We start from the raw sequence: 13070 nt of genomic DNA, 5'->3' as shown, positions 1-13070 counted from the left end.
TAGTTACCGTTTTCATTTATTATCATTCGTTTCAATTGTTTTTATGTTCGAAAGTAATTAATTAATTAATTGCCCGCATTAAAGATTCTAAATCGCGATTTCAAATTAATTGAATTGGAAATTGTGTCGTAGTTAACAATGATTCACGAACCTTCTACTATCCCCAATTGTCCCACTTTTCCTTTCGCTATCCCAAAAACCTTTTCCCCCTTTAGGTCGAGCCTTTACAATAAAAATCCAATCGCGGTAATTACGTTTTTCTGTTAGATTAGCCACCCATTCTCGTGTTTATCTTCTTTTGGCCCGGTTCTTTTCGTGATGCGATTCACATGCCAAACAAAAAGTATTAAAAAAAATAGGTCTGTGGGAACTATAAGAGATAACGGTGTATCTGTCACTAACGGCTTCCAACAGTGGTTTACGCCCCGTATATAGTAACTACTATTGCCAGCGTCCAGTTGTTCCAACAACTTCGGATTTTATTACGTCATTATGTCTCCGGTTCATATACTCGCGTAACGTCCACAGAAGATTTAATGAGCGTGTGAGTTGTTTAATTTTTCGCAAACTCGTTTGGTTAATGAATCGTAATGTTCTAGGCTGTTAACTGTTAGTGTTACATGTCCATTCGAGATCTATTATTAAGAATATTTGAGTAAATTCTAAAACAAATCAACATCTAATATATGTTTGATTTTTTTAAATTTTAGAATTTCACTGAAATCTTTAATTAAATAATAATAATCTTTATTCGATGCAAATACATAAGAAATTACAACATGTCATAATGTCATCTAATTAGAATGTGGTATTGACATATAAAACAAAAACAAGAAAAAAGAAAAGAAAAGAAAACAGAATAACTCATTCTATACATCTTTCGAGAAATTCATTTATCCTGTATATTTTGTTTTGCGCTAGGTAATTCTTAACGAACGAGTTCATTCTTCTAGAAGGCAATTGTCTAACTGACTGTGGTAAGTGATTGTAGAATTTTGTGCCCCAATATTCGGAGTTATTTTGAGTCTTTACTAGATGGTGGCGTGGAACTCGCAATTCGCCCCCCCCGTCTTGTCGGATAATTGTGGATATCTGAATTCTTCGTGACGATGTACACAGACGGTATGGTGAGAATTTTGTGTATTGCAAAATATTCTCTACAACTATCTCTACTCTTTAAATTGAGAAGTGCACAAATGCCCTCTTTTAAGGCTCCCCCAAACCAACGCGAAATATTCGCAGCCACAACGAAATTTTCGCGCGCGACAACACATACGACAAATCGCAGAGACTGCGACAAATATCTACTTTTATACTATTGTTACAATAAAACAATTTCTAAATATATTATAAATCATTTTACCTATTTCTTCAAAAGAAAAAAAAGAAAATGGGTTCACGAAATAAATCTTCAACGTAAAGAGTTTGGAGAATATCACACGTTGATGTCGCAACTTCGTCAGGATGAAAAGAGATTCCATCTATATTTTAGAATGTCTAGTGCATGTTTTGATGAAATTTTAAATCTTATTAAACGAGATATAACAAAAAAGACACAAATTATCGGGAATCTATATCAGCAGAGGAACGACTGGTTATAACATTAAGGTAAGCAAACAATATATTACATTTTAAAATACATTTACTAACAATACAAAAATGAAAATATCATACAGCAACGATTAAATTTAAAACTAAACATAAACTTGAATAAATTCTTAAAATGTTATTCAGTATTTGTGGGATCAAATTGAAAATAATTTATAATATTGGTGTTTGTACAGTCAGATGCAGTTTGCGAACCATCAATACTTGTATTGACGGACCATCTTGCTGGTTCGTCAATAGAGTTAGCAATACTTGCAGAGCTATTTTGGCATTTTTCTTTTACAGTTTCAATATTTAGATCACCATCATAACAAGGTCCATTTGAATAATTTGGGGATAAAGCAGTGTTTGAATGGTGTTGAGAATAAGGTGAATTTGGATCGCTATAAGAAATGGAAGTAACGGAACTACTGTTACATTGAGTTTGATGTGTTGACGATTCCTCTAGGTTTTCAAGTTTCTGTTGCAATATAACCAGGCAAACTTTCATTTTCGCCATCACCTGCCGTTTTTTAGAAAACGTCTTTATGGTTTTTGCATGGGCCAAAAACAACATGTCTATTTCATCCAATTCTGGTTGTTTTTTTTTCGTTTGGAAATAATTGATTGGTGATTGTGCCGATGTGGTAGGTTTTAATTAATTCTTTAACTTTTTCTTCACTGTGGACGTAGTTAGCGATGGAATTGCACAGTTCTTCAATGCCACAACTTCTGATTGTAAACTAATATTACGGTTGGTTATATCTTGTGCCATTGTTTCTTCTGATTCGCTGATTATTTCATCTAAATTCGAGTCATCATTAGCAACTTCAAATTCAGCCTCGATTTGTGGATGATCGGTGTCTGAAATTTGTTTAACATTCGATGAAGTCTTAGCAAATGTCAAAAAAGGACGAAAAAACTCCATGAAATTGGACCACTGCCAGTGTTTCCTGTGCTTGCCTCTTGTCCTGTTTTCGGTTTATTATTTTTTAAGTACCACATATATGTGTCTCTTAGATTTTTCCATTCTTTTTTACATCACTACCTGAAGATGATTTAATATTAATATTGAAGATCTTAATCAAAAATATAAACAATACTAATACGACTAATTTAAAGGGTTTTATCCAAAATGTGAATGATATTTACATATTATTTTTAGATTTCTTGCCCCTGGAAATAGTTTCTCAACAATTGGACATACTTTCAGAGTAGGATTTCAGACGGTGAGTCAAATTGTAACAGAAGTATGCCAAGCTATCTGTAGTCAAATGGAAGGTATTTATCTACCAGAACCTACAACTGAAATTTGGGAACAATCTGCGAAAGGGTTTAGAGAAAAGTGGCAATTTCCAAATTGCATAGGTGCTATTGATGGAAGACATGTTACAATTAAATGCCCCAATAGAACAGGTTCAAATTATTTTTGTTATTTGAACAAATTTTCAATAGTATTAATGGCTATTGTCGATCCATATTACAAATTTATCTGTGTAGACATCGGTGGTTTTGGAAAAAATAGCGATGGTGGAATTTTTGAGGCCTCTAACATGGGTCAAAGGTTTGAAGCAAATCTTATTAATGTTACGAATCATACACCATTACCAGGGCAAAATGAACCTTGTCCTCATGTTTTGATTGGAGATGAAGCGTTTGCCCTTAAACCTTATCTTATGAGACCTTTTCCATATCGGCAATCAAAACTTTGTCCTCGTAAGGAAAATTACAACGTTCGGTTATGTAGAGCACGAAGGGTTGTAGAAAATGCTTTTGGGATACTATCCCAGAAATGGAGGATATTTTTGAAACCAATTACAACTAAAGTTGAAACAACAATACTTATTATCAAAACAGCATGCGTTCAGCATAATTTCCTACGAGTGACACAATGCGATAATCCTTCCAATGTTTTGTCAAAAGAAGTAAACCAAACCAACCACGAAAATGTTTTTACTGCTATGTTAAATGATTCAAGACGGGCAACAAACATTGCCTTTAATGTCCGAGAGAAGTTTGTTGCTTATTGTAACCCATAATCGAAATAAAGGAAACTACACTTACCGTCTTTGTTTAATTTAAGGCCAATTTGATCCCAAACCTTATCTTTTTTTCTATTATTTTTGTAATCTTCGTGTGATAGGTTATATAAAATGGGGTATGTTTTAACTAACTCTATTAGTTTTTCTGTATATTGTGACATATTAATTTTTAAATTAACTATTTCTTAAAAACCACACACTCGAAAAACACCGCTAATAGTGACAAAATTCGTGCACGCAATGACTAGAAATAAAATCGCTGCAGTTTCGCAGACACGTACTTTTGAAAACGCCAAACATTCCCGTCAATGTGGGACCTTGCATTTATCGCCGTGTACGGTCTAGCCGGCGACAATATCGCAACGAAAACTTCGCTGCTCGTACGAATATTTCGCGTTGGTTTGGGGGAGCCTTTACACTAGAAAAATTCGCTCTGCTGCTGAAGACATGCCCCAGAACAGAATGCCATACTTTGCTACGCAGTAGAAACTGGCATAATATGTGAGTTTAGCCGCTTCTATGGTACTGATAGCACTCATTCTCCGTACACAGTAAATTGCGCCATTTAGCTTGTTGGCAGTATTATCTATATGGGTTGGGTTATACATGGGTTCTATACCATTTGATCCTCCTCGTCTAGATACAGACCTAAGAATTTTGGGGATTTATTTTCAGTATTGCTATGTCCGTTGTTGAAGGTAAAGCATTGTGTCTTTTCTTCGTTTACCGTTAAACCATTATCACTAACCATTCATTTGCAGCGTGCATGGATTTCCTGAAGTTATTTTGAACATCTTTTATTGATTCGCCCGTTGAAACGATAAGTGTGTCGTCTGCATAGAGGCAAAGGTCTCCATATGGCATAATGCTTGGCATGTCATTTATGTATATGATAAATAGCAAAGGACCCAATACCGAACCCTGAGGAACACCCACTGAGACCTCTGCAGCACTAGATCTTCCTCCATTCACCACCACGATTTGCATCCTAGCATTCAACTGTGACTTCAGAATGTCATGTGCAACACCCCGAATACCGTAGTAATACAGCTTATCTAGGAGTAGGGCATGGTTTACACTATCAAACGCTTTTGATAGATCAACTCCTACCAACTCTACAAATTTTCTTTTATCTATTGCTTCCAGTATTTTGTACGGTATTTTGTACAGCTGTGTCTACAGATTTTTCTTTACGGTAGCCGTGTTGATATTTAGTGAAAAACTTTCTCTTTTCAAAAAAAGTACAAATTCTATTTGCTATTACGCATTCGAAGACTTTCGAAGTTACTGCGAAAATAGAAATGGGCCTGTAGTTGTCTGGATTTTCTACTACTGGCTCTAATAATCTACTAATAAATCTACTACTTGTCTGGCTCTAATATTTCTTAATCTTATTATTTAATACGTTTAACGTTGTTGATGGTCGAAGAATTTTTTTACTGTCAACGGATAGGAATGAAAATGAACATATCGTGGGGACTTAATTAAATTCAGAAGTGGAGGAGAACATGCACCTCGTTGGGAGAGGGTATAACGTCGGCGTTCGTAACGGGAAACAGCGAAATTTACGTTCACCGCCTCTGATACACTTTTTCCCAATTAAATTTGCATATTAAGCGGCTCCCCGTTTCTATCGTGACGACATTTTGCCGACAACTCCCCGGCCTCGAACTCCATTAAAAAACGTATTCGTCGATGGAACGTGACCGTATTGACACGCAAAACGCCGTCGAAAAGCTGCTTACCTATTTTTCTACTCTCCTCCTTTTTTATGGTTTCATTTTATATTTGTAATTATCTTTACAAGTTTTATCAATGAGATTATCACAATTACTTACCATAATTACTAAAATAATTACTGACAATTATTTGTAATAGTTATATAAGTTAAGGCAAATTTAGAAGTAATTTATTCATTGTTAGATCAGATATCCAGATAAATAATTGAACCATAATTAGTAAGTATAAATTGCAAGCTCAATACAAAATTGTAATCAATCTGCCCTAGATTTTAGTGTTTATTTGCCATCATTCAAAGATCTAAAAAATCGGCCAAAAGCAATTAGTGATCGGAAGCTACATAATAAGTCCAAATGTCTTGTACTTCAAAGCTACCAACAATCAATACCTGGAAAGATTTCCAAGAAATTTTAAAATGTTGCAAAATGGAACGAACATGATACAGCAGGAGAACATCCTACATGAACTCCCGTTATATGGTGTTAACAGAATGTGGCAAAATGATAAATTACATAAATTTCAAATGAAAAGTAGTTTAGCTGAGGAAATGAATATATAACGACGCTATAACCAACTTGGAGGCCTCAAAGGTAGTCTTACGCTGGAAAGAACTTGCAGGTCACAGACATGCGAAGAGCATCATAACTCCGTCGCAAACCAAAGAGGTTTTATGCCTCAGCAAAGGGGATCTAAGGATGCTCTCAGGTTTCCTGACCGACCATGCGCCCCTAAAATACCACATCTTTCACATTGGAAGACTTCCTTAAGACACAAAATTTTCGGTAAAGCTTTTTTGACACATACCGACATAAAGGAACAAGACCTTGGAGCAATACTAAGGTTCACTAAGAACTTACCTTTGCCATACACTTTTGGAGGGCTAAAATTACAATAGATTTTATAGGTTGCGGTGACGAGAGGGACCCGGCAGCAATAATAATAATAAGAATCAACTTCATACCTTTGCGTCAATTTACGTCAACATAAGTAATAATTGTGTGCGATCTGGTATCAGCACTTTTGTATCTATAACATTTATTAATAATATACCTGATCAGTTATCAAGTCAACTTTGATGTATATCGCTGATTTGAAGTGCAAGATGGTGTTCAACATTATCTTGTTTAGCGTCATTTTGTTGCCGCATTTCAATCAGCTCGACCTCATCAGGACTTGATGTCCATCGACTTGCCTTCCTAAAGTAATAATATTTAAATCAGTAAAGCAATCCGTTCAAAGTTTTTCCAAACATCCTATCATTCTAACTATCATGGGGAATGATTATTCTAACAGCATCGTGAACATTAAACTTATTCCTTCTTATTCTTGTTGCTTGACTTTAGTAAAGCATTTGATATCTTCAATCACGACCTTTTATTGGCTGTTCTTAAATTTGTTGGTGTGTCTGAGTGTGCTGTTTCTTTGTTTAAGAGTTATCTGTTTGATAGAACGCAGGCGGTTAAGGTGGGATCTTATTTACAATCAATACCAGCAATTTATTCTCAAAGTTAAAGTATTGTTCTTATCATCTTTATGCTGATGATTCCCAACTGTATCTAGATTTCCTGCCTGATGAGCGATCGGAAGCTTGTGATAAAGTAACGGAGGATTTAAATCACTTATGTATGGAAATTAAGAGACCTGCTCTTTTGGTCAACCCTGACAAGAATTAATGTATTTTATTTACTAAAAACGGTAGTTTATTTGTTAATAAGGATGATATTAATATTAGGATGCTTGGAGTACAGTTAGGACTAACCAATTCAATTAATTTATTATGTAGGCGTGCTTATGGTTCCCTAAGAAGGCTCTACTGTAGTAAGATGTTTTTATCACAGGGTTTGAAACGGTTCTCTTGTATTGTCTCACTTTAATTGTTGTGATGTTGTATTTGGTTCATATTTATCCCAGGAGAGTTTAAGGAGGGTTCAGGTTGTGCAGAATTTGTGTCTTCGTTTTATGTATAATCTTCGAAGAGATGATCACGTGACTGGCTGAATATACGACAGAGTGTTGTGGTTTACTACTTGTCTTTTATCTACGGTCTCATTACATCCGGCGAGCCGCCTTATTTGAGTCGTAAAATTACGTTCAGGACGGATGTTCATAACTTGAATTTCCGGCACATATTTTGTTTAAACATTCCTTCGCATAGGTCTTCAAAATTCACGTATTCATTTTCGTACCAGGTTGCTCGTTTTTGGAATTTGATTCCTGGTTCTGCGAGGTGTGCCGGCTCGGTTCGTGCGTTCAAACGCATTGTTTTTGTTGTGTTGAATTGGAATGTTTCTTTTTGTTTTATTTTTTTCATTATAACAGTTTATATATTATTTACTTTAGTTATTTTTATAACGGTTGTTACTACGGTCTTTCGATGTTTGCCGACCTTATAGGGTGCAAGTTAAATCAGTAGCACTTTTGCCTTTTCTGCTCTTGCACCCATTGGACTTGAATTGTGAATTGTATATTTCTTGATTGATTCTTATTTTGTTGTTTAATTGGCTCAATAAAGTATTATTATATTATATATTATATTCCAAAATGCTTAACGGATAATAGGCTTTAAATGTTTTTATAACACCTTGATCCATAGATTGTAGTAAACTAGCCTTCTTTGAAGACAAACATTATTTTGACGTAAGGATTATAGTAGATAAATTTAGCTGCCGAATGTCTCAGTGCATTGTCAATAATTAACATCACAATGCGATGTTTTTAGTTAGAGGAACAGTATCGTTCAAGTTCCGATACAAAACGATTCCGAAACCAGTCTTCAAATAAAAAAGTAGTAATCCAAGGTTTTCGGTTGGACTTCCAAGTTACTGACAATCCCGGTTTAGATTTATCTATTAGGGCGCTGAGGTTTTTAGACCTATACACAAACAAAGGGTCTTTCGCCTTTTAAATCCTGCGAATACCTTTTCTTCATTTAACAATGAATTTTCTTCCAGAACTTCTACATTTTTTCGAGTATTGTCTACATTAAATATGGCATCAGTGCCATATTAATTTCTAAAATGCATCATGAAAAGCAGACGCAACGACTGTATTGACACTTGTTGCTTCTCCCCTCTGTGAAATATGTGCCAGTTGCATCTTTTTTTCTAAAACTGCAAAACCCACCACAGCTGGCTACAAAGGTTTCATCTTTTCCATCGTCACAAGCAAAAATCAGCTTCTCTTGATTACATATGGTATTCCAGTCTACTAGACAATTCTTGACCTTTACTTGGTTTTCACACCATCCGTTAAGCAAGGATTGCTTTATCAACTCTCGAGGAAGAACTTTCATAAAGTGAATGAGCTAAAAATTTTATAATTTAATCCGATATTGACCGAAATCGCTATTTTACTAACCAATTTTTTATTTTACAAATATAGGTTACCAGGACCTCCGTTGATTATGTATTGAGGAATTGACAAAAGAATTAATCTCGTATTCTAAATGGGGTTGCAATGGAAGTTTGGTACATTTATATAAACAAATTTTTTATCAGAAAAATGTAAATTGCTTATTATACAAGCTTCATTTGAAAAGTCAAACTACAAATACAAATTTTACAAATTTAATATTTGTTAAGTACCACAATTCTCTGAAGTACCTGTAATAAATTATTTTGAACACAGTACTTAGACTATATTTTACATTTTAGTACATACTTGAAATGATATTAAGACATTTCAAGCAAGTAGTGCTTCACTATATTATTTTTCTACTTTAATACTGCTTTTACATACCACTAATTCTTAGATTTGCTTTTTACTCTCAATTTTACGCTTAAACCATAAATTTTTTTTTATAAATTTTGTCCCGAAACATGGTTAAACTCGATTGCTAATGGTGAATTATGATTTTACTTCTTCCTCTTAATAGGGATTTATCCTACAATTTCTGTTCGTACTACTCTTGTGAGCCCATCTTATCGACATGTGCGTTCAATTCATATAATCGAATCCTATCACGTCGAACGATATCCTCTATCTCCTTTTACTGGTTATGGCTTTGTTTTTCTATGTTACGTTCCATAAGCATCCAGATGAGCACTTCGTTTATGATATTTCGATTGCTAATGATAGTTACTTCGAGATAGTTAAATAATATGACTTGTTCTACAGATTGGTCGTTTATTCCAAGCTTACTTTGGCGATAGTCATTGATTTTGCTTTTTGGTATTGATGTTTCCATATTATAATGGTTTGCTGCCTGGTAGACTTTGTGAACTAGGCGCTGCAGATTATATCAACTGTCGGCGATGACGGCGTCATCTACGTAGCATAGTATCTCCATCTTCTGTCCATAATGACGTCAAAATACAAGGAATTTTGGAATTTTAATCACATCTTTTAATTTCCTGATACTTGAATTACATCACTCAGATCGCTAGTTATCATTTTCATTGCCAGTTTGAAAACAGTTCATTTGCTACTTCGTCTAGGCCTGAGTCCTTTCCGTTTTTAAATTTAGCTATGTGTGTCTTCACTTTCTCAAGAGTTATGTGTTTTGAATGTACATTGTTATACTGTGGGTCTGGTGTGGTCTCATCATATCCAAGTCACATTCCATATTTTCTTCTATGCGCTGTAAAGTTTTCTCCACTTACCTCGAAAAGTTTTCCTAGTAGTGTTGTTTAATCTCTTTTATTCGGTTATTTACCCTGCTACTAGTTGTCACATAATTTGAGCGATCAACCGATTGGCTAGTTCTGTATATTAAAAGTGTTTCACTTCCTTGCAGAACCGTATGTTTTGATGTTTATATTCTCAGATTGATCCCTATGTCATTTTATGTTGAGGTTAAAATTTTTGTTAAAAAATTTCGTTCAAATTACTGGTATGTTAACTTTTCTAACATTTCTATTTAAATTGCTTTTTAAGGTTGAAGTTGGCGAACTTCCAATTTAAAAGAGCTGATTTCACTTTGTAGGAGGAGTTGCAAACTTTCCATTCAACATCTTGAGCAAGCTGATTTTAAAGATACTTGCAACCAATATCATCTGGGAATGGTAAAAGTTAATACAATGAAGATATACCATATACAAAATCTAAAGTGATGGAATCAAAACTTAACTTTTGTAAAGGTTGGATCTACTAAACCATTCATTAATATTAATTGGATACATTGATAATAACTACGTATACCTACAAATGCCAATGCATTCTTAAGGAATGTTGCTGTAATTACAATACTTAACTTTAATAACCACAAATTATTTTAGTGTGTTAAAACTTTGCTATAAAATGTTCTTTCAAAATTGGCATTTATGAAGTTAACCCGTCATAAGTGGATAAAATAAGCGGTTAGTCTACCAGTTTCAAACGCGAGAAAGTTGAGTGTATGCCACTCTAACTAATTAGTTTGAGTAGTTTTAACGCACTGTTGCTTACAGATTAGTTATAAAACTGAAGACTACTTCATTCTTCCTCATTACATGTCTTACTTTTTTGGGCATATTCAACTAAAACATCTTAAACACCCTACAGCCGTTTTTTATAAAAGTTTTTGTAGCTTCAAATAAGATGCAATTTGTATTTAATTGTATAAGACGAAGAATTTTTTTTCTATAAAGTTTCAAAAGTACATGAGTAAATGGAATTTTAATGAAATCATCTAAAACAAAAAGGTGCCTTCGGTTGGATACCATTATTAATTCACTATACGTTGATAATTACATTGCCTTGTAGTTGCATAAAAGCTTTATGCGCAATCATGTTACAAGAGGGAAAACCCCCCTGGTGTCAGGTACACACTTAATACGTGGGCCCTGATGGCCATTGACGCTGTCAGGTACATGACGCGCTTATTACATTGTACCCGTCACAAATGTTCATTCCAGGCAACACCATCATAATTAAATGAGAACATTTTAAAAATGTTTATCGATTTAGTTATAAAGTTCGTTTTGGGAAAGGTCAGAGCACCCTCGGTTAAATTCAACAAGATTACTGACCCGATGACAATAAAAGATGAGATATGCCATTTATGAAACGGTTTCAACGATCGAAACTCTGGTACCCTGCGACCCCTATTAAAATGTAGAAATGACAGCAAACCTACGTGACTGGCAATTTACCGTCGCCTTTTCGCGTACGTCTAGACTTCGAGCATAAAACGAGAAACGGGCTAGGTCGTATACGATATCTTTACTCATATAAGACGGTTTTATTCTCAAGTTGAGCCTCGCTCGAGGTCGTATAGAAGTACGATGAAAAATTAAGAATGAAAACGCGGCACACATCTCCGAGTTCGTATTATAATAAGTCGTAAAGAGAACCATAAAGGAAAACTAAAGGAAATGTAAAGAGGATGTTGAAAATAAAGTAAAGTTGAGGGAAACTGTTTGTCAAATATCTTTTATGGGACCGTAAACTTTGAATATTTATTGGGTAGGTGGTTGAAATTTACTTACTGCGAAAGTTTCAATGCGAACGACTCGCAGTTAAATTAGTTTAATGGGGATACTTTTACTATTCCACTTAAAAGAACAACTTTGCAATTGCCTAATAATAGCCAGGGAAAGAAATAAAAAAACTAATATTCGAAGCGTAAATGTAACGAGGTTCGCGCTCCATCAAACCTTCACATGCATCCCCCACACCAAAATCAATACATTATTAATTCCAGTAATTAATACCCTGTCAAGTTCTCCGTTAAAATTTAACGCGACGTCAGGGGGTCTGTCACCTCTCACTAAATGAAAGGTTGGGTTCTTCGAAACTCACCACGACGTCATTACGTATAATGAGCGCAGCCGTTTGGTGGCAAACATTCGTATAATTATAGACGCCCTCCCTTAATGCCAACGCAAATGTTAGTTTAGGCTTGACCCAATTCTGGACTAATATAGTTCATTGTGTTCCGGACAGGTACGAGTTATGTTTTGTTGGTCTTTCTACCACAACTTACAAATTATACAACCTCAAGATAATTTTGTTAAAGATATTTAAGAGAGATTTAAGCATTAAATCTTCAAACAATTTTTTATAATTAAATTACAAAAAGCTTTATTCATTAATAATCTTTTGAGAAGAACCTCCCTAACAAAACCAAATAATACCATTCGAGATACACAACGCCATGGATGAGGTATGCATAATGTATCTAAAGTTTCCTATGTTCCCTCACAACACGTGACGAAGTAAAAGGGGGTGCGTTTTAATAATGTAAGAATGCCAAAGTACGTCCCTACTGTTTATAAAGGTTATATAAACCTAGGGTTCGCTGCTTGCTTTTAACAATAAACGACCTCTTTTTTTTCTAAAATTTCTTTTTAAAATACAACGATTTTTACAATATCGTAGCGTGTTGTACAAGAATTCATTACCCTTTTATAATATAAACTACCGCAGCGTTAATAAATTTGCAATTTCTCCTACCATACGGTAATTTTTTTCTAAAATACAATAGAATTCAAAATACCCTCGGTTATCACGCGATCTTCTCCCCCATTTCATTTTCCGGGCGAAAATCGACGGGAGCTCGCTCGATCACGGAAATACCGCGGACAAGTCGAGGTTTTTAATTATATTTTCAATTAACGGGTAACCCTCAAGATCGGTCGCCCCGTCTCGAGATCAACAATCTGGGCCATTTACATCTTAATTAAGCTGTTTCAATTAGTAAATATCCTTCGAAATAAGCCTGAGTACACAACTAAAGCTCAACGTTCCTGACGTAGATATTTAGCATTGGGAGTTGCTTTA

General features: G+C 34.8%; 2 protein-coding genes across 3 annotated transcripts in view; one reads left to right on the top strand and one right to left on the bottom strand.

The window, feature by feature from the left end:
* The window catches only part of LOC111424234 (tenascin accessory), a 595836-nt gene that overhangs the window by 327601 nt on the left and 255165 nt on the right, over nt 1–13070 (bottom strand). The window lies entirely within an intron of this gene.
* LOC111421365 (uncharacterized) lies at nt 1553–3651 on the top strand. The gene is made up of 2 exons (XM_071200179.1): nt 1553–1608; nt 2753–3651. The coding sequence occupies exon 2, from the start codon at nt 2862–2864 to the stop codon at nt 3624–3626; it is 765 nt and encodes a 254-aa protein (XP_071056280.1). The 5' UTR covers nt 1553–1608; nt 2753–2861; the 3' UTR covers nt 3627–3651.

This window comes from Onthophagus taurus, chromosome 11, assembly GCF_036711975.1.
Source record: "Onthophagus taurus isolate NC chromosome 11, IU_Otau_3.0, whole genome shotgun sequence".
In the NCBI taxonomy this organism is placed as follows: domain Eukaryota; kingdom Metazoa; phylum Arthropoda; class Insecta; order Coleoptera; family Scarabaeidae; genus Onthophagus; species Onthophagus taurus.
Note: the sequence above shows the minus strand (reverse complement) of the source record. Positions and strands in the feature narration are given on the sequence as shown.